The sequence below is a fragment of the Aquarana catesbeiana genome, linkage group LG04, assembly GCF_042186555.1.
Source record: "Aquarana catesbeiana isolate 2022-GZ linkage group LG04, ASM4218655v1, whole genome shotgun sequence".
Taxonomy (NCBI): domain Eukaryota; kingdom Metazoa; phylum Chordata; class Amphibia; order Anura; family Ranidae; genus Aquarana; species Aquarana catesbeiana.
Genome location: NC_133327.1, coordinates 625360639 through 625387041, shown reverse-complemented (window position 1 = coordinate 625387041; position 26403 = coordinate 625360639). Strand labels below are relative to the sequence as shown.

Genomic DNA, 26403 nt, shown 5'->3' with positions numbered 1-26403 from the left:
ATATATATATATATATATATATATATATATATATATATAATTAATTAATTTATTACAGGTACAGAACTGACAGCTCTGGTCGGAGCCGCTATATTAACAACTTCCAGCCCACAGACGTCATATGAGGGCTTTGGGCGGGTATATCTGAATGATTCCTGTAGTTACAGACATCATTCAGATATTGCCGGTTTCAGCCGGCGAATCTCTACACCATAGGAATGATCATAGCGGCCGATCTGCTGCTTGATCGTTCCTATGGGAGGTGAGAGGGGACGTCCCCCCCCTCCCGCCGCCCTCCGGTGCTTGCTCCGACTCACCGTTACGATCGGTGAGGCGGAGAGTGGATCCGCCGGCGCCGGATGTAGATCATAGAGATTTCAGGCGGACCAGATGGTCCCCGGAGTCTCTATGATCGTCGGAGGCCGGGCGCGATGTTATGACGTTATGACGTCACGCCCGGCCTCTCCATTCAAAAAAAACGGCGCCGCTTCGGCTGGGAAGCGGCGATCGTTTTATTTATTTTTTTTATTTCAGGCTTCCCAGCCTAGTGGTGAGATATGGGGTCTTATTGACCCCATATCTCACTATTAAGAGCACCTGACATGTCATATTGCTATTACAAGGGATGTTTACATTCCTTGTAATAGGAATAAAAGTGATCAATTTTTTTGTTTTTTCAAAAAAGTGTCAAAATAAAAAAAATAAAATATAATTAACAATAAAAAAAAAAAATAAAATTTTTAAAGCGCCGCTGTCCCCGTGTGCTCGCACGCAGAAGCGAACGCATACGTAAGTCCCGCCCACATATGAAAACGGTGTTCAAACCATACATGTGAGGTATCGCCGCGAACGTTGGAGCGAGAGCAATCATTTTGGCCCTAGAACTCCTCTATAACTCAAAACATGTAACCAGTAAAAAAAAATTTCAAGCGTCGCCTATGGGGATTTTTAAGTACTGAACATTGGCGCCATTCCACGAGCGTGTGCAATTTTGAAGCGTGACATGTTAGGTATCTATTTACTCGGCGTAACTTCATCTTTCACAAAATGCAAAAACATTGGGCTAACTTTACTGTTTTGTTTTTTTTTTAACACAAAACAGTTTTTTTTCCCCAAAAAAACGCGTTCGAAAAATTCCTGCGCAAATACTGTGTGAGATAAAAAGTTGCAACAACCGCCATTGTATTCTCTAGGGTCTTTGCTAAAAAAACATATATAATGTTTGGGGGTTCTATGTAATTTTATAGCAAAAAAATGATGATTTTTACATGTAGGAGAGAAATGTCAGAATTGGCCCGGTATTGAAGTGGTTAATGATACAAAGTTAGTACAGCGATCTCCCCTGCTGTGTTGTTGTTCTGACAGGGGGACGGCTCTGCCAAAACACTCTGGTCAGCGCGCTCAGCCATTGGCTGAGCGCGCTGATCATGCGTTATTCGACTGCTGTTTTTCCAGCATACTGGTCCGACAGGAGCCGGGCAAACTGCCATCTTCTGTCAGACCGGCTGACAAACACAACCCGAATGTCGGCCGGTTTTTATTGAACCGGCCAATGTCTCCCAACATTCGACCCGTGTGTACAGGGCTTGACTCACATTCATACATACACATACTAGGGCCAATATAGACAGGAGCCAGTTAGCCTACCAGCATGTCTTTGGAGTGTGGGAGGAAACCAGAGTACCCGTAAGAAAACTGCAAACTCTGTGCTGTGTGTGTTTTTATGCATTTCATTTTTGTATTTAGTGATTGCTTGAAGTTCAGCTTTAAGCAATCGACAAAAGGATTGAGCCCCTCATCAGTGCGAAGCAGTCTGAACAATAGCTGCTGACTGGTTGCTATGAGTTACTGCACTCTGTAAACTGTTATTTGTTATAAATAAAGCCCTTGAGCTCTGAATGTGCTGGAGAACAGACAAGGCTTGTTCTGGCTGTGACATCAAGAGCAATGGATAGCTCGTTCTAGCCAAGACATTTTGTGTGGGGACAACAAAGAAGTATCAGGGATTCCACTAACCTTTAGAGGATCCATCCAGCAGCTCAATCCCTTCTGGTATAATTATAGCCAGCGCTGTTCCACAAAGCAAACCGGCACCCAGAACACTTATAAATTGCAGCTTTTGCTGAAAAAAGAAAAAGAAAGAAAGGAAAGGCAATTAGCTGGATGGCCAACTGAAGCTGGCGATACACTAGTAGATTTGCAGAAAATTCTCATCGGTACATTTAACGACTTGCCAAATATCGTTCTGTTAAAAACATTTGCTTTTAACACTTGAAGTTGCAGTGAATGGAATTTCCTAAACAAAAAATAAATTTACTGTTTATTCAAGAAAACATTTCCATCCTGCATCAGCTACACATGGATCGAGATTCAGTCTGTCCCTTCTGACTTGGCTGAGTTTTGATCCATCTATGGCCAGCCAAACTGCCAAAACAAACAGGTCCAAGTAAACAATGGTGTAACAGAAAATGCTTTACCTCCTGGCCTATGGCCCCTGGGGGACTAAAGTCTATTCCTAAAGTAAAGGGTCACTTCATACAAAAGTGTTATTTTAGATATAGGTGGATCCTTACGGAATAAGTAAGTCTCTGGGTTCCTAAAGGGGTCTTGGATACTGCAACAGTCTTGTTGGTTTCGACCATTATATATATAAAAAATAAAAATAAAAAAAAAAATCCAGCAGAGATGGTAGGAACCCCTTATAATGGCTACAGCATGTGTGCAGATTTGGGATTTCACCATTGGAATCCCTGAGAGATAAATATGCACCTCCCAGCCCTTTAAGAGGTTTGTGACGCTGGGCGCGGCTTAAGATCACGTGACCGCCTAGGGCATGGGTGTCAAACTCCATTTTTATTACAGTCTGCATCTGCAGTATGGTTGCCAAAGGGCCGGCTGCACCTGGGGTGCGCTACGGACAGGGTGCAGAGTTCAGTGGTGTGCTATGTACAGAGTGTAAGGTTTGGGGTGTACTACAAAGTGCAGAGTTCATGGTTACGATATATACAGAATGCAGGTTCAAGGGGTGCGCTATGTACAAAGTGCAGAGTTCAGGAGTGTGCTATGTAGAGTGTGCAACCCCAACCCCCGAAAGCTTCCTCGCATCTTTCTCTCCTACCTGGCCCAGCTCTAGAACCTCCCTTGGTTCTAGAGCAAAACTGGGTGCAAGGGTCACAAGACAAGGCCTGGCAGGCTAAATTCGGCCCGCAGGGCTTGTATTTGGCATATGTGGCTTAGTTGATGAAGGAAATAATGTTAGTGTTACTCAAATATTAAAAAAAGGGTTAAAGAATAGATTTTAGCTAAAAGAAAAATGTTTTACTTGAAAGGTTAACAAAGAGTTCAAAGATCACACCTTTGATCTACATATTGATGAAACAGTAAATACAATGTACTAAAAATTGTTACGCTGTATTACTCAATGGCACTTGCAGATCATCTGCATGTGTCATTCTACACAGTAATGGCTGCTTCTGGTATGTAACATATAGCATATAACATTCCTAGCTGTCATACTGATTGCAGGAGAGCAACCACAGGGGAGAGTAGCTGAACCTAGAAGATACCTCCTAGGAGTCTTTGATGAGGTTTTTTTTAATGGCACATCTCCTGTGTTTAAAATTCTCAAGAGATTAAAGTAATCCTGTGCTATAAAGCAAAGATTTCCTCTGTACAGCAGGCAACAAAAAAAGTGCCTCTCTCACACTGACACCACCTTTTACCTCCCAAATCCACTGCTAAAGCCCCATTAAACCTCTCTAGCAGCAAGGCCCAATCCAAAAACGTATGGTCACTTTTTTTGCTCAGCTCATAGCTAAAAAATGCATCTCCCACGATCTAATAGCATTTCCCTATTCTGTTCCTTCTTAAACATACAAAAGAGAACCAGAGTGGAATGAAGGTGACAGAGGGGCACACAATTTTCAAAGTTCCCTATTGCAAATGCCAGTCAAGTCTCAGACCTCAAAGGCGGAGAACATCGCTGCATATTTATGAATCGGTCTGATCTTTGTTCTACAAGAACTTCTTTTATATTCTACACACTTAAATCATTCTCTTTCGCAGCCATCACAATGACCATTTATAGCTCATCAGAAAGCAGACTTTGATGAATTTCAAAGAGATTCAATTCTGTGCAATTTTATCATGTCTTTTCAAGTCTATGTGCAACAGTTAGCCTTAGCGTCACATTCATTAATTAAAATGAGCTTTTAAAGACTTCATCGATGCAGTGGCAATTAAAAATTGACAGCCTGCCCAATTTCCTGCTTTAGATCTAGCCAAATCTTTTGCCTAACGCTGGCATGTGGGAGGGTTAAAACCCCTTTTGTTGCTTTTATTATACTTTAATGAATTTATTATATTTGCAGCCTTTTGATCTATTAAATTTATCACTGAAAGTGTTTTGTTATATCTGATCGATGAGTGCAATTAAATACCCGTTAACCACTTGGCAACCTCCCTATACAGTAGCAGTTTTACTGCTACAGGGTGACCACTGTGTGCAAGATCAAACATGTACAAATGTGATCCTGGACTTCCGGGTAGTTGGGTTGAGTGCACGCCGCAGGCGGCTCTCACTCATGCTTTGATTATTCACAGCGGGAGTCAATGGGCAGGTACCGCAGACCCGATGTCTGCCGCCACCCGCCAATCATTCGGTACATAGGCAGAACGGCAGTCAGCTTATGTAAACAAGGCAGATTGCTGTTCTGTCAGGAGGGAAGACATGAATCCCATGTCTCTGCAAAGCAGGGACATGGATCCATGTCTTCCCCTAGTACAAGCACCTTCCCTACAGTAAGAAAAAAAAAAAAACAGGCTAGGAACACATTTAACCCTTTGATCGCCTCTGTTTAACCCCTTCCCAGCCAGCGTCATTAGTACAGAGACCGTGCATATTTTTAGCACTGATCACTGTACTGGTGTTACTGGTTCCCAAAAAAGTGTCAAAAGTGTCAGAGTCCAACGCAATATCACAGTCTTGCTATAAGTCACTGATCGCCGCCGTTACTAGTAAAAAATAAATAAATATTCCACAGTTTGTAGACGCTATAACCTTTCCACAAAACCAATCAATATATGCTTATTGGGATATATTTTGTGAATTTGTTTAATATGTAGCAGAATACATATTGACCTAAATTTATGAAGAAATTTGATTTTATAGCAGAAAGTAAAAAAAATTGTTTGTTTTTTTTTCAAAATCGTCAGGTCCTTTTTGTTTAAAGCACAGAAAAAAAAAAAAGCAGCATTGATCAAATACCACCAAAAGAAAGCTATTTGTGGGAAAAAAAAGGACATACATTTTTATTTGGGTACAGCGTTACACGACTGCACAATTGTCAGTTAAAGTAACGCAGTGCTGTGTTGCAAAAAAAATCGCCTGGGGGGGGGGGATAAATCTTCCGGAGGTCAAGTGGTTAATTAGGTCAGAAATGTGCACACTTTTAGTACTATATTACAAGTCATTTGTCATATAGAGCTTATAAGGGTGTTATATAATATATATATATATATATATAAATTATTATTATTTAGCGGGGGGAGAGGAAAAAAAAGGGGGGGGGGGGGGGCTGCTGAACTAATAACCAATATCTGACCTAATTTTTTAACACATCTGAAATAAGATCAATCTATTTGGCTATTCTATATTCTATTCTTATTTCAGACACTTCAATAAATAAGAGGACAGTGCTGAACTGTGCTTCCTTGTAACACAAAGTTCACTCATATCAGTAGAAGATGGTCATGACACAGCTCATTACTCCCCCCAATGAGTCAGCATTACACGTCTAGTGCGTGTCATTTATTACACGGGATCTCTAGCTGTTTCCGGCTCTGAAAGTCTTCATACAGAATCAAAAGAAGGAACTTGCATGGTGAGAAAGAAACTATTCTCTGCAAATCCGTGTTCTAATGCAGTCCCTTTCCTGCAGCAAAACCCCATTTTTGAAAGCAATGTCAGCCAAAGCTCTGGCACCAAAAGAAAAAGATGCTCAAATTCCTCCCACCCACCTTCCCTAGCTGAGATGTATGAAGCTTGTACATCTGCTATAGGGTCTGGGCTTGCAAGTGGGAGAAATGGTATCTGTACTAATATCCATAGATTACCACTGTTTGGTTTATAAAAAACGAATGGGGGCGGTATTGCGACATGGTTAAACCAATGCGATTCTGTCATGATCAGCATACTGAAACAGAGCAAGGATATCATTTACATTTTAATGGTCAAAATGTTTTGCTCTATCTGGGAACTGGATAGCTTATAACAAAATGCACATTTTATTCAGCGATCAGTCCCTTTTTTAAAAGGGAAAAAAGGCACTGAGAACTAAGAAGATTACATAACACATTTTAGTAAGGTAATAAAAAAAAAAAAAAACGAAAAAAAAAAAAAAAATAGAAAGCAGCAGCTGTAGAATTAGTTTAGCAGTAATGTTTTGTAGCTTTTTTTTTTTTTTTTAGCAAAACTATACTCCCATAAAAGCTTATGGCTCAAAAATGCTCATAAAGACCGAATAGCCATAGGGCCCCATTCACACCTGAGCATTTTGTAGCTTGAAGCTACATAAAAGCTGCAGGGGAAAACAATCAATTATTCTCTATGGAGATGGTTCACATGTCCACTCCAAAACGCCTGAAGCACAAACAAGTTCTGGAGCTTCTTTTTAGGCAGATTACAGACTTTTCCGTCTTTTCACATTGGTGATCATTTGACCTGCACAAAATCGCGTCAAAAACACACCAAAAAAAAAAAAAAAAAAAACACGCAACTTTCTGCCTGAAAACTAAACGCTCAGGCTCCGTTCACACCTGAGCGTATTGTATTCAGGCAGAAAGTCGCACGATTTTGTACAGGTCACCAATGTAAAAGAATGAAAACCACCTGTAATCTGCCAAAAAATAAGCTCCTGTACTTTGAGCAATGGGCATTTTGCATGATAAGCCGGGTTAGCCCCCCCATATCAAAATTTTTGAAAAAATCTTATGCAGTTTGTTAGACCTTTGTTAGATCAGGTTAGATCAACCGTTGTTTGCGTTAGATCTCACACAGAAGAAGCAATATTAACAGTTATTTGCTGGGGGGGCTAACCCGTCATCAGCCCCCCCTTATCAAAAAATTGACCATACAGTTAGCTATTTTAGAAGCAATTTGTTAGATCCGGTAAGACCAAGTGGTTTTAATGTTAGATCTCACATAATTAGAGACTTATTAAGTGATTAATGAGGGGGGGCTGGCCCCCCCTTATCAAATTTTCTGTCCAAAAATCATTCAGGCTAATAGATATTCGTTAGATCCGGTAAGATCAAGTGGTTTTAACGTTAGATCTCACATAATTTCAGAGATATTCCACATAATAATAGAGATATTAGGTGGTACATAAGGATGGGTTGCCCATATGCCATTTTCTGACCAAAAATCATTCAGGCTAATAGATATTCGTTAAATCTGGTACGATCAAGTGTTTTTAACTTTAGATCTTACATAATTTCAGAGATATTCCATAAAGAATAGAGATATTAGGTGGTACAGAAGGTACATCCATCTTCAACCGTATCTGGATGGTCTCTGGAACCTTCTTTGCATGGTTCTTCAGCGGGTGCCTGTAGTCTCTCCTCACACCTCCGTTCACCTCCCTGCCTCATGGTGATCTCTCCTCAGACCAACAAGCTTAAGTCTTTAGCTAGCCCCCCCTTCTTGCAAAGCAGGCTGGGCTTGGTAGTTCCACCCCCTGTAGAATCAATGGGGCTATATTGTGGGCCGTGGTCCTCTTCTGCTGCTTGATTGGCTCCCTCTCCCTGCCAATAGGGACACAGGAAGAGGAGAGGGAGGGGAAGAAATCCCCCACAGGGACTGACAGGCGTGCTCTCCCTCAGTGAGTGCCTGTGTCAGTGTCTATTCAGTCCGGCGGTCGCTGGCAGGAATGGCGGGAGGTGCAGGACCATGGGTGATAGAGTAGCCCCCGCTACACACTCCCTCCACCAAAGAACCTTTGGTCCGCCAAAGGAGGTAAAGAGTCTATGACCTATTACATGCTTTTGATATACACACGGAAAAAAAAACAGGTTAGTGTGCACAGGAAACCATACAATTTACATCTGCATAAAACCCTGGCAGAGGAACATCCCACCAATTAGCATAGGAGGGGAGGTTAACTGGAATGGCCCAGCTAGATGTGCCAGGGGCTGAGTGTCAGAAACCAAGAAATCAGGTCGAGACAGAAGTACAGTTAAATCACACTTGTTTAATAATAAAAGTAAAAAGAACAAACGTAGTCAAAACATAGCCAAAGTTCAATAACCGGAACGGATAGTCAGCCAAGCCAGAAGTCAGGGATCAATGTAGTGGAACAGCAAGCAGGATCTGGAGCCAGAAGGGATGTCAGCAAAGCAAGTCTTGAACAGGATCGCAGGAGATTGTTTCTGTGATGTTGACCAAGGCGAAGGCAGAGATCCTCTGGACTGGACGGCTTAAGTAGGCAGGACTGATGAGCAGGATATCATCAACTGCTGAGTAACTGTGGAGAGATAGGAGCTGGCAATTATCCGACAGCTAAGTGGCCAGCTCAGAGAAGGAAGGGCTGAGCCCAGCCCTGACAGTGAGTTGGGATTGTCCACCACCAAATCTGTGGTGGAAGAGTTAGTTTCTTCAAGAGTCCTTTTTGCAATGAGAACGACCTCCTCAGAGCTTTCACCCAAAGTATCATATGTTAGTCTTTTGAGCGGGTGAATAACCCTTCGCTCTCGCTGTTCTTTAGGTTCTGGGGTTACAGGCACACTGGTCTCTTCTTCTTCCTGCATATCAGCTTCAGCTTCCTCAATGTAGGATGGAAAGTCTTAGGGGTCTCTTGTCAGCAGGGAAGATTGAGGGTCTTCCAACTCTTCAAAAGGTGGACTTTGAGGTACAAACTCAGGAGCCTCTGGCCTGAGAGTCACCTCAGTCACCTTGGGAGGAGAAGAAAGGGGGTGGGGGTGGGTGGCAGGCCCTGGCATTTGAGATGGCCCCAGACAATCTTTCTCTTCATCCTCGCGGTTTTCATCTTCAGCAAGGGGTACAGAGTGAGATCTAGTCACTGGCCGGGATCTTTCAGAGGCCGTGGGTGTGGACTGTAAATCTGGCTGTGGTGGCACATGAACTGCTTCTGACAGAGGCAACAGATGATTGTGATGCTAAGTCTTCAGCAGGCCTGTGCTTCCCTCTGGCCGGATTTGATATACTGGGAGTCTGGGCAGATGCTTGCAAACGACATAGGTTAGCCAACTTGTGCTTTCCAGGGACACCCAGGTTTCTCAGCAGTACCTTGTCATCCGGCTGTAGGTCCTGCACTCGTACCCTAAGGTCAAAGTTTATTTTGTTTCTCTGTCCTCAAGCATATGAGGCAGCTTGAGCCTTATCAAAGGTGGTTTTCAGACGTCTCTGCAGGCGATCCACATACCCTCTGTGGAAAGTTGCTAAGGTATGGTCGAGGGATGTGCCGAAGGCCAAGTCTACTGGCAGCCAGGCCTACGGTCCGAACATCAAACTATAGGGAGAGTAACCTGTGGCATCATTGGCGGTGCTGTTATAAGCATGCACAATAGCCACTATATGCTTGCTCCAGTGCTGCTTTTGTTCTGAACTTAGAGTTCCAAGTATATCCAGGAGGGTTCAGTTGAATCTCTCTGGTTGAGGATCCCCTTGAGGATGATAAGGGGTGGTTTTAGACTTCCTGATGCCCAACAGGTCTGAAAGTCTCTTGACAAGACTACTCTTGAAATCAGAGTGGATGCGTTGGGACAGACCATAGTGCACAAAGAATTTCTCCGTGAAGATCTTGGCCACCATGGATGCTTGTTGGTCCCTCGTGGAAAATGCCTGGGCATACCAAGTGAAATGGTCAGTCACTACCAGGATATTTCCCTGCCTGCTCAGATCAGGCTCCAAGCACAGAATGTCAATGCACACCAGCTCCATGGGTCCTTGACTCTGAAGATGGTCCATTGGGGCAGCTCCTGAGGCAAAGTCTTCCTTTGGATACATCTGTGGATACATCTGATGCAGGAGTGGCAATAGTCCTCAACTTCAGCCTGCATGCAGGGCTAGTAGAACCGGTCCCTCACCAGGAGAAAAGTCATTTTGGTCCCTAGGTGGCCATGGTTGTCATGTAGGTGTCAAGGCTGGGCTCAGCCCTTCCTTCTCTGAGCTGGCCGCTCAACTGACAGCTAATTGCCAGTTCCCATTACTCTCCACAGTTACAGAGCAAGTCGTCCAGCTCACTTGATCTCTGCCTTCACCTTTGTCAACATCACAGAGTCTCTCTCCTGCGTTCCTGTTGAAGACTTGCTAGGCTGACGTTCCTTCTGGCTCCTGATCCTGCTTGCTGTACTACTACGTTTATCTCTGGCTCTCTGACATTTGCTTGGCTGACTACCCGATCTGGTTACTGAACTCTGGCTTGTTTTGACTACGCTTACTCTGTTTACCTTATTATTAAACAAGTGTGATTTAACTATACTTCTGTCTCAGTCCGATTCATGGTTCCTGACAGTAGGGCAGTTAATACAGTCTCCGTATGTTTTTAAGGTAGGAATAGCTGCCATTTTTCTTCAAAATCGTCAGAGGGGCCCATTCGGTAGACCAACCCTCTGTGCAGCAGATGGGTTTCCTTCGGGGAGTCAGTGAGGAGCAAGTCAGGGCATTGGCTCTCCAAGGCCTTCAATGCCAAGCTACAGGGAGGGTCCTCCAACTGGTCCCTCCACAGGTCTTTGACAGCTTGGGCAGACCTTTATCCCCGACTTGGGCGACATTGCAATAACATCTGGGGACACCAACGGCTGACACTACAACCTCTTCGGTCCTGGATCCTACACCAGGTTGATGTTCTGCTCCTTGACATAAGGCTCTTACCCTTCAGGTGTCAGTTGGGCCTATTCTTCTGGAGTGTCTCTGGAACATTGGGGCATCAGCGTCTTGTTTCCTGACCCCAGTCGATACTTCAGGCTGAAAATAAACCCTTATAGAGCAGCCAACCATCTGTGACCCGTGGCGTCCAACTTGGTGGAAGTGAGGATGTAGGTGAGAGCATTGTTGTCGGTCTTGATCACGAACTCCACTCCATACAGTTAATCCCTCAGCTTATCCACCCACTTCAAGGCCAGGAACTCAAGTTTGTGCATGGGATAGTTCTTCTCGGCGGGGGCCAAGTTCCGACTCACGTAGGCAACAGGCCGTAGATGGCAGTCATGCTCTTGATATAGCACCCCACCTAACCCATCTCGACTGGCATCAAAGTGTAGCTCGTATGGCTTGGTTGGATCTTCATAGGCCACGACTGGAGCGGTTGTTAGGCTTCACTTCAGCTGCCTAAAACCTCTTCACACTTCAGAGTCAATTGTTCCTGAATGAACTCTCTGGGTTTTCTGGGCCCTCCAGCTGGTCTGACAGGGTTCGCCAGATCAGGGTCAGCGTCTTAGCGAATTCCTTGACAAATCTTCTGTAATAAGAGCAGAATCCCAGACATGACCTAAGCTCAGTCACATTGGTAGGCCTCGGCCAGGAGGTCAGTGGCTACTTCATCAGCAGACACAATGTGACCAAGGTAGTTGACCAAGGGTTGATAAAACTGGCATTTTTCCAGAGACAGCTTCAACCCCCTCACCATGGAATCTCTTAAGGACCTTCTGCAGAAACTCTACGTGCTCTTCCAGGGTCTTGCTGAAAACGATGATGTCGTCTAAGTACACCAACACCTCAATCAGTTTCATGTCACCCACGGTCTTCTCCATTAGCCTTTGGAAGGTGGCTGGGGCACCATACAGGCCTTGATGCATACAGTCAAATCCAAACATCCCCTGCGGGGTAATGAAAATGGTCTTCTCCCGATACTCAGGGTGCATGGGGATTTGGTAATACCCACTCTTCAAATCCAGCATGCTGAACCACTTCGCTCCTGACAGGCTCTGCAAGTCATCTTATATCCTTGGGGTGGTATATTGGTCGGGAATGGTCCTTCAGTTCAGCGTCCGGTAGTCAATACCCAGCCTCAGTGACCCATTCTTCTTCCGTACCACCACTATTGGGGAAGCGTATAGACTCTGGGACTCTCGGATGATACCTGCCCTCTTCAACTCTGCCAGTTGTTGATGCAGATCCTCCAAGTCCCCTAAAGTAATCCATCAAACGTTTTCCCTGAACGGCTTATGCACTCGAAGAGATGGATCTGGTATTGGGCACTTTTTGTACACCCCACATCAAATTCCCTCTTGGAGAATGCAGCCTGCCATCTCAGGAGCTGAGTCTTGGCCCTTTCCTTCCATTCAGGCAAAAGGGGAGTATTTTTCGGATAGAGCTCCTCCACAGAGATCCCATCCTTTGCTGCCCCCACCAAATTAGACGGTGGGACTGGGGTGGCCAGATTCACTTGTCCCAGCAACATCTGAGCCGGCATCTTCACTGGCGAGGCTGTTATGTTGCGGACACTAACCAAGATCTTCCCGTGACTTCTTTGCAACCCTTTTTTTGAAACCACCTCGGGAATTATCTCCACTCCCATGTCTTCTCTCTGTCCGTCTGATTGAAGGACAATGAAAGGGCCTGCTTGCTTCAAATTTAGCTTGACAGATGCTTGTAAATAGGCAGTCACAACCCGCTTAGGCTCTGAAGAAAGGGGTTGTCCCCCAAAACGCGTCAGCCATTGCCTCATCCACCTGATGTCCGGTCCCGGTTGTTCGATGTTTGTTACTGCTCACCTGCAGCTATTGTTCATGCTTGACTTTTACGCTCGTTTGTGAGTATTCATTTGCTGTTTTTACTTTCTTTAATAAATGCTACCAGTGGTAATGCACTAGGTCGGTGTGCCCTCCTTTCTTTCTTTTTTTGTAGTCCATGAATACCCATTATTCTGAGGAAGGCTGCAAGACGGCAGATACCACTGAACCATTCGGTCTTACCACATATTAAAGAACTAGATACCCGAGCGCAGGAGAGATTTTTAGTTTCGTAAATAGGCCACTTTACCAGGCTGTAACACCTTCTCACACTTATCCAAGCGCCAGATCTTTCCCTTCTGTTTTTGTACCAGGTGCTGGTAGGCTTGTCTCAGCATGGGGTGCAAACTTGTAGTTGAAGTGCCCGGCTCCAGAACAAGAGGTGTCAACAGCGTTCTGACAAGATCAGTATTGGTCCCTATGATGAGAGAACTCTCACTGGCCCCTGCTGGGCGAGGACAGACCACTGCCTGAGTTTCAAAAGTCTCGGCTTTCCCAGCCATGGAGGGATCGAAGGTCAGCTTGACCGGTAGATAGCCATCATAGGGGAAGTTCTGAGTCACAATGCCCCATATCTGCAACTCTTCCAACTTCTGCAAAGGCAGGTGCTTGAGGTGCCTGTCATAGAAGTCTCTGTAGAGAAGGGTCACTTAAGCTCCAGTATCCAGAAGGGCCTTGGTTTAGACTTTACTTGGATGGGAACAGGAGAAGGTCCCACCAGCTTGTCAGGGAGCATGGAGAAAGTGGTGGTTTGTATCCGCGCTCCTCTCTGCGAGGTTCTGATTGGGCTTAAGTCTGCGCTAAGTTCTGGAAGTCTGGTGTGCATTGACTCTCCGACACCAGGCAGCATTTGTCAAAAGAAACAGGACACTGGGTTGCTTGGAGGCAACAACGGGGGGCCCTCTGCAAGGGTTTGGACTTTCGCTGCTGTCTCTTCGTGTCATTGGTTTTGAGCCAGCTACCGTAGATGGGCACCCGGTTGGCTCCTTCACCAGAGCCCTCTGAAGTTTCCCTCTGGCTTCTGGCACTGTGCTTCAGGCTTCACTGTTCTTGGACACACCTGTTGATTAATGTCCCACATAATTTCAGCATACCTCGGTATGCTCAATGGCACTCCTCACTGGTACACATGAAAATGCTCATCACCGCCTCCAATATAGACACTAGTATGGATATGCTTGCATCGCTACCAAATATCCATAATACCCCTATAATTATAGATAATCAAACATTAAAATGACTTGATCTTACCTGATCTAATGAATATCAATTAGCTGGGGTGATTTTTTGGCCAGAAAATTTGATAAGAGGGGGCCAGCCCCCCACATTAATCACTTAATAAGTCTCTAATTATGTGAGATCTAACGTTACAACCACTTGATCTTACCGGATCTAACGAATATCTATTAGCCTGAATGATTTTTGACCAGAAAATTTGATAAAGGGGGGCTAACCCGTCCATATGCACCACCCAATATCTCTATTTTGATGTGGAATATCTCTGAAATGATGTGAGATCTAACATTAAAACCACTTGATCTTACCGGATCTAACGAATATCTATTAGCCTGAATGATTTTTGGCCAGAAAATTTGATAAGTGGGGACCAGCCCGTCCATATGTACCACCTAATATCTCTATTTCGATGTGGAATATCTCTGAAATGATGTGAGATCTAATTTTAAAAACGATTGATCTTACGAATATCTAATAGCCTGAATGATTTTTGACCAGAAAATTTGATAAGGGGGGGCCAGCCTGTCCATATGTACCACCTAATATCTCTATTTTGATGTGGAATATCTCTGAAATGATGTGAGATCTAACGTTAAAACTACTTGATCTTACGAATATCTATTAGCCTAAATTATTTTTGGCCAGAAAATTTGATAAGGGGGGGCCAGCCCCCCTCATTAATCACTTAGTAAGTCTCTAATTATGTGAGATCTAACGTTAAAACCACTTGATCTTACTGGATCTAAAAATTGCTTCCAAAATAGCTAACTTTTTGGTCAATTTTTTGATAAGGGGGGGCTGATGACGAGTTAGCCCCCCCAGCAAATAAGGCCTCATGCACACAGGCTGTTAAAATAACGTTATGAAAACTCCAGTATCTTTGCAGTGATTTTTTTTTAACTTTTTTCAACATTTTTGCAATAGCGTTTTTGAGCGTTTTTCCGCGTTTAGCGTTTTTTTTTTTTTTCAATGGATCAAAAAACGTTAAAAAACGTTGGTGAATGACGTTTTTGAGCGTTTATCAGCGTTAGAGCGTTTTTACAGCTGAAAAACGTCTCTCAGAACCCACTGGTCCTGGGTTTTTTTTACAGCTTAAAAACGCCTATGCCATTTGCAGCTCAAAAACGCCTAGGTGGACATGAAGCCATAGACTAACCTAGACAGGCCTTTTTAAGCTGCAAAAAAAGCTCAAAAAAGCAGCTGTAAAAACGTCCGTGTGCATGAGGTCTTACTGTTAATATTGCTTCTTCTGTGTGAGATCTAACGCAAACAACGGTTGATCTAACCTGATCTAACAAAGATCTAACAAACTGCATACGATTTTTTCAAAAATTTTGATATGGGGGGGCTAACCCGGCAGAGGTCATTTTGCATTAGGTGACAGAACGCTCAGATGAACAGGGGCCATTGAAATGAATGGGATATGTCTTGTTGGGCGTTTTTATAGCTGAGGCTTAGAGCAGAAAAACGCCCAAAAACACATGGTTTGAAAAGAGCCTCAGGTGTAAATGCAGCCTTAGAGCATTTTTACAACTGAAAAACTCCTCTTCAAACCCATTAGTTCTGGGTTTTTTTCCCCAGCCAGAAAAAGCCCATGCCAAAAAACGCTGATAAAAGCCTTTGTGTGCATGGACAACATGCTGGGGAGTTTACTGGCTGCAGAAAAAAAAAAAAAAAAAAAAAAAACCTGAAGCCAAAAATAGTTGCTGTAAAAACATCCATTGTGCATGAGGCCTTAGGTTCCTTTCACACGAGCTGTCCGATCAGGTTTGCCTGTCCGCTGACACCCGCTGCTATCCGATCCTCTCCACCAAAACCAGACGGATGAAAGTCCAATTTTCCATCCATCTGGTGGATCGGATGAAAACGGACAAACGGTCCGGGGGGAGAGCGGGACTTTGTCCATCTCCTCTCTGCTCAGTAAGCGGAGACAGACTGGTCATCCCCTGCTCAGTGGGGAAGTGGGGATCAGCAGAGCAATCCCCCCCACTGAGCAAGTTGATCCAACAGAACGGAGGCGCCCGTGTGAAAGGGGCCTTAGAATTCACAAAGAATCCCCCCATGCACACATATTTTTGTATATAACCATAACCTTTCTTCATAAACAAATGAGTAAAAGTGGACTGTCAATACTGCAGATGCTGCAGGGGCTCAATCACAGCAGCAAGCCATATTAAGGCATATCTCACGGTTCTATTCTTTTTCTCTTTCTCTGTAAAACTTTATTGAATGAATTCATTTCTATTCACTGCAGGTACATTGTGATGTTTGCAAAGTTATATACATGTGACCTCGGTGGTGTGGATGTCTCATTGCCATCATCCCATGTCAATTTATAGAAAAAAGTATATAAACCTCTGAAGGGATTTTTAAGGCAATGGAAATTTTCAATTTGAGTAAAAATCAATTTTATTATCATCGATCAGAGTTAATAAATACAAGAGTACAAAAATTACAAAAAATAGAAATAATAAATTGAACTACAAAATTCAAGAAAAACTATATATACACAAAAGGTAAGGATATCACATTGCAAGTGATTGAAAAAGTGCATTGGCTAGTGAAAGGAGAATTTTAGAAGAAAGTGATACATCACACTACCCGATACAGTCACCACAGATAAACAGCCGTGACGTCGAGTAGTGGAATTCCAATGCGTTTCAACATGTTTATTTCAAAGAAAAGTCTTCTTCAGGGAAATGCATCATAGTCTAAAAAAAACAAAGTAATAATGTTATAAATTGTATATATGTATGTGTACATTTCCCGCACTGTGAAGCTGTCACATTACTTACATTCTCCTAAAGCACCTCGTGGGTTAATGTAATCTCCAATGTCAGGGTATGGAGTCCTAGTCCTCCATGGGTTTAAAAGTGTCCTATATCTCCTACAAGACGGCTGGATAAGTAGATTTCTGGTGGGGAGGGGGAAAAAAAATAATAATAAATGAAAAAAAAAAAAGGGGGAGGGGCCTGTTATAGCCCCCCACCTTCCCACTATTATCCTTTATTCATTACTCCTTATCTTTGCCCTATTCTAGACAGCCATCAGAAATTTGATGCTGAAACGCCAACACTTGGATTAAATCTACTTATCCAGCCATCTTGTAGGAGATATAGGACACTTTTAAACCCATGGAGAACTAGGACTCCATACCCTGACATTGGAGATTACATTAACCCACGAGGTGCTTTAGGAGGATGTAAGTAATGTGACAGCTTCACAGTGCGGGAAATGTACACATACATATATACAATTTATAACATTATTACTTTGGTTTTTTTAGACTGTGATGCATTTCCCTGAAGAAGACTTTTCTTTGAAATAAACATGTTGAAACGCGTTGGAATTCCACTACTCGACGCCACGGCTGTTTATCTGTGGTGACTGTATCAGGTAGTGTGATGTATCACTTTCTTCTAAAATTCTCCTTTCACTAGCCAATGCACTTTTTTAATCACTTGCAATGTGATATCCTTACCTTTTGTGTATATATAGTTTTTCTTGAATTTTGTAGTTCAATTTATTATTTCTATTCTTTGTAATTTTTGTACTTTTGTATTTATTAACTCTGATCGATAATAATAAAATTGATTTTTACTCAAATTGAAAATTTCCATTGCCTTAAAAATCCCTTCAGAGGTTTATATACTTTTTTCCATTGTGATGTTTGCAACTGAAGAAAATAAAAGTTCTACATGCAGTACTTTTTTCAGCACAAACCACTACACCCAATGACGTGAATTGACTGCATAGCAATCAATGCAAATTGCCTTGTCTTTGGGGCTGTGCTGGGCAGGGCCGCACATGGAGTCAACGAGCCATAAAGCAACAGAGAATCTCAGTGCTGAGCTGGCTTACAATTAAAACAACACAGCCACTTGCTATAGGAAATGTATACAGGCATCCAAAACATGCATCTAAAATAGTTTTGCAATGCTTATGTCAATAAAGCCAGCCTTGTGCACAAAATAAGTGTCCTCCGTCTTAAATGAAATTCAGACTTATCCAACTGAATTTCATTACCAGATCAGACCTCAATGTGATTTAACAAGGGTCAATACGCACCTCTGGCAAATCACTGGTGTGAAGTGATCCGCAACATCTTCAGTAGAGTTTGTATGTAAGCCTGGGTGTGTGCCATGCATAGATGGTGTTTACATTGTCGATGAATGCAAGAAAATAAAACAATTGCATATAGTGCAAAAATAATTCAGAGGCTTGCAGCAAGCAAATCGCTGACACTAAAGACACATTCAATCCTTGAATTTGTAGATCTTACAAGTGGATAAGTGAAACGTTTATATGATGCAAGAGATCTGCTAATTCCTCCCAAATTTGCAAGATCTGAATTCAAACTGAGGGATTCCATATGATGGGGGTCTGCAATGTTCAGATGAATGGGTGATCAGGGTGTAGTTTATGCAGCTGCTGGTTCACCTGCTCTCTGCTCTGCCACTGCAGATTTCATAAGGGAAGTAGCTTTCCTGATATAATCAGTGAAGTTTTGCTTTTGTTGTGACAGCTGGTCCACTGTACTTTGTGTATGTGGAGAGCAAACTGTTCCTAATACAGAAATGAGGACTGTCATATCGACAGCTGAGGCCCTCATATGACACTAGGAGATCCGCTGTCCCAGTGCAATCAGCAGAGCGAAGCTGTCACTCTGACAGCCTGGTCCAGCAGAGTGCAAGAGACCACCAGGTGATGCAAAACGATAATAAAAAAAAACAAAGGCACCAGCTCTGCACCAACCTGTTTACATGCTAAAGATCCCTCCTCTTACAGATAAATGGACAGTTACAGTCAAGTGGAAAAGTAATGAAACAACATGGAAACTGGTGACTTTTTCAAAATATTTGAACAGGCAAACATCAGATATCGATTAAAATAGTGCCTACAGATAAAAGGTGACATACTTGAACAAATAAATAGAGCTTTCTAAGGCCCTCAGAAAGAAAGTTGCGGAGAAGTACTTGTCTAGCAAAGGATATAAAAAGATCACCAATTTTTTTAAAATCAATTATTAAAAGGTAAATCTATAAGTGGTGTAGATTTCGAATGCCTGTTAATTTGTCCAAGACTGGCCATCTCAGCAAATTTAGCCCAAGAGCTGTTTGATTCTAAAAGAAGTCTCTGAAACCCCTAAAATGTTAATGTGGGGTGTTCAGGTAACGGTTGCAACAGTTGTGGCCAATCTAAAATCAGAAAGAGATTGCACTAATTCATCCTGCATGAGATGTATATTAGGAAAAAGTATTTTCTGTTCAAATAAAACACTAAAGCAAGATTACTATTTGCTATTAACCACTTCAGCTCCAGAAGATTTACCTCCTTTCATAACCAGGACATTTTTTGCGATACGACACTGCGTTACTTTAACTGACAATTGGGCGGTCGTGCAATGCTGTACCCAAATAAAATTTATGTCTTTTTTTTCCCCACAAATAGAGCTTTCTTTTGGTGGTATTTGATCACTTCTGCTGTTTGGTTTTTTTTTGCACTATAAACAAAAAAACAAAAAAAAAAAAAAAGAGACAATTTTGAAAACAAATACATTTGTTTACTTTCTGCTATAAAACATACCCAATAAAAAAAAAAAAAAAAAAAAAATCTAATTTCTTCATCATTTTAGGCCACGGTGTATTCTGCTACATATTTTAGGGAAACAAATCCCACGAAGCGTATATTGATTGGTTTGCGCAAAAGTTATAGCATCTACAAACTATGGGATATTTTTATTGCTTTTTTTTTTTTATTAATTTTTTTTTTTTTACTAGTAATGGCGGCAATCAGCGACCTATAGTGGGACCGCGACATTGCGGGGGACAAATGGGACACATTTTTGGGGACCAGTGACAATAAAACAGTGATCCGTGCTAAATAATATGCACTGTAACTGTACTAATGACACTGGCAGGGAAGGGGTAAACATCAGGGGCAATAAAAGGTGTGTGTGTGCTTGTACTGTAAGAAGACAGAGATCCGTGTTCCTGCTTAGCAGAAACATAAGATCTCTGTCTTCTCCTGTCACAGAACGGCAATCTGCCTTCTTTACAAACGACTGCTTTAGGAACGATCGGCAGGTCCGCCGCACCTGCTGTGTCCAATCACAGCGGTAACAGGTCGCTGGCAGAGCGCACGCGCCCCAGAAGACAAAAAAAATCACTTACAGGTACATGATTTTGCACTAAAGGGCCGCCCTGCTGCAGTATATGTACACGGGGCGGTCCTTAAGCGGCTAAACATGTAACCAGGTGCTTGGCTAGAGAGACAGACAGCGATTTAGATCACTGTGTTGCAGTGCTCTCTGTGCTCCAAATCGACTTCAGCTGAATGAGTTAACACTACTTTGCCTCCATCCACCAGAGGGAGCTGATAATTAGAAGGAGCTCAAGAAACTTGATGGTTGGCAGCATTGAAAAATGGGAGATGAAGTTCAGAAAATAAACAATTTTTTTTTTTAATCAGATACAAGTACACGTCAAACAAGACACTCCAAAAAAAAAAAAAAAGACAAACTCCATTTATTACAGCTCCAGGTTGCATTATCTCAGGCAGAATACAAAAGGAACTTTCTCTTTGCTGTGAGGAGACCAAGGTGTGCACATCAACCAGCCACATGTCTGCAGTCGTGTTCTGAGGACCAGAGTCACTCCAGGCAGATCGAGAAGTGAGCAGTGAGACCCTTGTTGCTGCATCGCTGAGACTGCTGAGAGGAAACTGCTGACATTAACATGTTGCTGCTAGCAGAGACTGAGCACACAGAGACTGGCCATCTAACTAGCAGCATAATTTCTGCGTGCAAACTTTACTGGGACTGTACTCATGTGCACCACTATAAAGACTGGGCCCCAACTGAAGAACTAGGCCTAAAGACTGCTCACTCAGATAGCTGCTTCACAAGAACTTTGCCTATTGTCCATAGTAACAGTACCTCCTTATACATGTTTTTAATTTCATTGTGGTCAAATAGTTTACTGTAAAGTGGATATAGCCTGTTTACAGAGGAGTTTTTACAGTAACTCCATTCTATGCTGCTAGAGCCTGGTGAACATATTGTCTAGTGAACGGCGATTGACCTAATCCTTTACATACTCAACTATGTGCATACTGCCATTTACTGCAACCCGTGACAATATATTGGGTTCATTTACCACAAACTAGTTTGAGATTTGCTTTCCGATACTCAACCATAGTTGTGTACATAGTATCTATATTTGTGCTCCCAGTAGCAGTGCAGTATTTATTTGATTAACCTGGCGAGTCAGGGCACTTCTGGCACTCTGGGAAGATACGTTTAGGAGTCTTTCACACGGGCAAGTCCGTCTGTCAGTTTTTTTAGGCGGACCTAATCGGACCCTCCATTGCTTTCTATGGGAGCGGTGGATGTTAACAGACATGTATGCGTTGGTACCCGCCAACATCTAATCTGATCCTGTCCGGTAAAAACAGATGGATGGTGGATCGGATGAGAGTCAGATGGAAACAGGCGGTCCATTTCCAGCTGACCGCTTGTATAGAGAACAGCAGGCTGTGTCTGCTCTGCATGAGCGGAGAGGACACTGACCTGTCATCTGCCTGCTCAGCAGGGATCAGCTGACAGATTGCCTGCTGAACAAGCTGATCCTCTGCCAGAGCCCTTGCGTGTGGAGAGGGGCCTTAGAGCTGCAAAAGTGCACAGATGTGAACAAGGCCTAAATTCCCCCTGTAATAGTTTTATCACATATTGATCCCATCAATAAGTCTGTTTTTCAACTTCCTTCAACAGACCAAGCTGTCCAACAAAAGTGGCAGTTATACTGTTGAGACAAGGGTTGTCCCGATACCACTTTAAAACCAAGTACCAATACTTTTTTCAAGTACTCGCCGATACGGATACTTTTTTAATGTCATGTGACAGTGGCACGTGTGTCAGTAGTTTTTTGTTTTTACAATTTTAGTTATTACAATTAATTTTTTTTAAATTATTTTTTACAGTTTATTTTTTACAATAATTTTTTTTTTTTAAGGGGGGGGGGGGGGGAGTTGACAGTGTCAGTGTGTTTTTTTATTTTATTTTTTACAATTAATATATTTCATTATTTATTGCAATTTTTTTTATTATTAGCCCTGTTGGGGGGCTTTGGTAAGATATCAGGGGTCTTAATAGTCCCCTGACATCTCCCCTTTGAGACAAGGAAAGGGACCGAGGACACATTTCCCAGTCCCCTTCTCAGCAGCCTCAGCTGCACTGAAAATGAATGGAGAGGAGACAGAGGCTCCTCTCCATTCATAAACTGAAGCATTGTAAACACAGGTTACGATGTTTCAGTTATGTGAATGGACAGTCAGTTATCACTGACTGTTCATTCGTAAAAGTAGGGAGCCAGATTTGCTGGTTCCTACCTCTGCTCTCCATCCTGAAAGATCGAGGGGGAAGAACGGAGGGGGACCGCAGCGCGGAGGAGAACGGAGGGGGACCGCAGCGCGGAGGAGAACGGAGGGGGACCGCAGCGCGGAGGAGAACGGAGGGGGACAGCAGCGCGGAGGAGAACGGAGGGGGACAGCAGCGCGGAGGAGAACGGAGGGGGACAGCAGCGCGGAGGAGAACGGAGGGGGACAGCAGCGCGGAGGAGAACGGAGGGGGACAGCAGCGCGGAGGAGAACGGAGGGGGACAGCAGCGCGGAGGAGAACGGAGGGGGACAGCAGCGCGGAGGAGAACGGAGGGGGACAGCAGCGCGGAGGAGAACGGAGGGGGACAGCAGCGTGGAGGAGAACAGAGGGGGACAGCAGCGCGGAGGAGAACGGAGGGGGACAGCAGCGCGGAGGAGAACGGAGGGGGACAGCAGCGCGGAGGAGAACGGAGGGGGACAGCAGCGCGGAGGAGAACAGAGATGGGAAGAGGAGGAGAACGGAGGGGGACAGCAGCACGGAGGAAAACGGAGATGGGAAGAGGAGGAGAACGGAGTGGGACAGCAGCACGGCGGTGAACAGAGGGGGACAGCAGAACGGAGGAGAAACATTGAGGGGGACAGCAGCAGAACAGAGGGGGACTGAAGGAGGATGCAGGGACAGTCAGTGGTGATCGGTGCGGCTTTGGGGGCAGTTACAAGCACTGATCACCGCTGTGTAATTTCACTAAAGCAGCTGATGGGGGGGGGGGAGAGAAGAAGAGGAGAAACAGCTGTCAGGCTTTATTGAAATTGGTGCTTGTAACTCCCCCTCCGCACCGATCACACTGACTGTCCAGGTATCGGGTGAAGCATCGGAGCATTTGCCCAAGTACAAGTACTCAGGCAAATGCTAAGTATCGGTACCAATACTAATATCGGTATCGGGACAACCCTAGTTGAGACCAATCATTTAACAATGGCAGGGAAGATTACAATGATCAGCTTTTATTTATAGTATTGAAAACCTTTATGTTAAAAGGAAAAAAAAAAAAAAAAAAACTCTTGCTGTAACTGCTTAAAAAGTATTATCTGGAGTTCAGCTTTATTTTTCTAGTCATTTATGTAAAGTCCATCTAATACTACTCTCTCCTTAGGTTAACAGTGTTGCTGTCCAGAGGTGGCTACACTGCTTCTCAGTAAATACAGTAAAGCGCTGTCATCCTAAGACAGATGTTACTGGCCGAATCGCCAGGTGAAAAAAAAAACAAAAAAAAAAAAACTTAACAAAACTAATTTAGCTAGCACATGTAAAGATGAAGTCCAGGTATGACAGTTTTTACATGGTTACCAGCTTGGACTAATGTAAGTATATATGTGGCATACCCGTGGGGTCCCTGCGGAGGCAGTGGTGGCTACTTAAGTGGTCTCCACCGGATTCCAAGCTGACTGGCTGTCGTGCTGCATTGGGAACACAGAAGTTGCTAGATCGCTCAGTCGGCATGGGCACCATTCAGGGAACACTTTGCATTCTTAAGCATTTTTTGCATTCATTCTTGAGGCACAGCATTCTCTGATTTGACAAGGTGGAGAGCCAGGGTAGTGACATTACGATCTCCACCACACTCAATCAGTGAACACTTTGCTTTTATTGAAAAAAAATGGAAAATATTCTTTGAATGGCACCCCTGCTGAGCGTGCAACCTCCTGTGTTCACGAAGTAGCAGAGCAACTGCTCAGTACAGGACCTGGAAACTACTGGAAATCACTAGAGTAGCAATGCCTACTACAGTGAATTCCAGCTACCATGAGGATCCCACAGGTATGGCACATACTCCAAGCTGGACCAGCTATGTAAAAACTGACATACTTGGAATTCAGCTTTAAGGACCGGTAAGGCCCCTTTCACACTACTGCGACTTCAAAGTCATGCGATTTTGCCGTGATTTCAGGGAATGCCTGTGTAAACTTGTGCTAAAGTGGTGTTCCGGCCGAAATTATACTTTTTAAATAAAAATACCCCTATAATACACAAGCTTAATGTATTCTAGTAAAGTTAGTCTGTAAACTAAGGTCTGTTTTGTTAGTTTATAGCAGTAGTTTGTTATTTTATAAACTTACAGCAGGCTGTGGCCAGCTTTAGTCTGGGCATCTGAAGCCAGACTGTATTTCTTCCTGGATCTCATCCTTGCAGATCTCGCACATGCTCAGTGCAGCACAAGCAGTGTAATAGGTTTCAGGTCAGGTTTCCATAGCAACGGCAGTGTCAGAGGAAGTTGCCCCTTCCCAGAAGGCATTGCAAACAGGAAATGATGCGATGGGCCGCGGCCAGGGAGGAGGAAGTGAAAAATGAATACTGCAGATATACAGTAAGTGCTGAGAAAAAAAAATTAAAAATATCCAATTTGTTTACAGTGCACAGTTTAGTGAGGGATGCTGAAGAGTTGTAAAAGTGGGTGGAACTCCACTTTAACTCACATCAAAGTCGGACCAAAGTAGTACAGGGACTACTTTGAAGTCACACAGATATGAATGGTACTCATTGGAAATCATGGGGTACGACTTGTCATGTGACTTTGCAGTCCCAAGCCGCACAAGTGTGAAAGGGGCCTAAGCTCCAATATATTAACTTTTTGTTTTGGGTTTTAGATATGGTGTAGGCTAGAGGATCAGCATGGCAGTCTGACAGCTGGCATTTTCACCAATAATGGCAGCCTTAGGCCGGCCATACAGTTCGAATCTTGGCCAGTTCAGCAGAAACCAGCCGAGATTCGAGCCATTAATGGGCAAGGCTGAATATACCCAGTTGATTGATCGTTCAACTTGGGTACAAGCAGTTTGCCAGATTATCGCAAGCAGTTGCAATAGCTGCTAGCGATAATCACTGTGTTCTCCCGGCAGGGACAGCTTTCCCCACCCGCTCCAGCCCCCTGCCGGGAGCAAACAATGTCATGACACCAGGGATTCCCCAGTCAGCACTGTCTGCAGGAAAGAAATTTGCACCATCTATGGCTGGCCTTAGTGTTTCTCTTGTGACAAGTTTCTTTCAGTGCTTACAACGCAGTATAATCAGCACAGATTGCAACAAGCCCAGGACTCCAGCATAGTAGTTAGACCAGTTTTCATTACAGTTTATCAGTTATGAATAAGGTTATTGTTATTAAATGATTAAGTGACTAAAAAGCAGAGTGGAGATCATTCAGATATAGATGTGACCTGGACTATTCAGGTGGCTCATACATACAGTATGTACCTTATATCGGCACTATACTTCTATGTAACCCTCTGTTGTTTCTAGGACTCTTTCAAACCAGGTGGGTTGAGCTGCATTTATCTGCAAAACGTCAACACAAGGGCACAAAGAGAACAATTGTAATTATGTGCCCTATTCTCACCACACATATGTAATGGTCATGGTGTGCACTGCGTAAAAATGCAGGTCTTTTCTGCATTGCATGTCACTGCAAGGCAACCCGACATGCTGCGATGCATAGAGCTGAATAAAGTGACATTTCAATAGTTAAATTTAAAAAAAGGTTACATTTAAAGTAAACCGCGTAATTCACTGTAACAATGCGTTGTGTAAATGTAATACAAAGCAGAATGCTCATAGGCTGGTGTGAATGAACCTTTAGAGCAGTGGTGGTCAACTTTAAAATCATAGGAGTGCCTCAAGTGCAGCCCCAGGCACTTCCAGAGGGCCACACAATAGCAGCAAAGCGCAAAATGTATGGGCTATAGCGTGGCCCAATGGCCAAAAAGTATGGCTGTGCTGCATTTTTTGCATCTTATTGCACTGCACACTGAAGAAGTTGGAGTACAATAACCCCCAGCATTGGTGTTAGTGGACATAATAATAAGTCCCAACATTGGTGTCAGCGGCAGTAAAAAACCCCAGCAATGGTGTCAGAGGATGTAACAATAACTCTCAACACTGGTGTCAGTGAGTGCAATGATAAACCCCAGCATTGAAGTCAGTGGATGCAATAATAAGCCCCATCATTTGTATTTGAAAGGCATGCTGGGGGGGGGGGGGTTTAAATT

At 43.5% G+C, this 26403-nt stretch overlaps 1 protein-coding gene across 1 annotated transcript in view; it reads right to left on the bottom strand.

Moving 5' to 3' along the window:
- LOC141140833 (zinc transporter ZIP9-like) overlaps window positions 1–26403 on the bottom strand; it is a 94343-nt gene that overhangs the window by 46355 nt on the left and 21585 nt on the right. Inside the window, exon 2 of the mRNA XM_073628339.1 lies at window positions 2017–2122. Coding sequence (XP_073484440.1) covers window positions 2017–2122 — 106 coding nt within the window. The remainder of the gene's footprint in view (window positions 1–2016; window positions 2123–26403) is intronic.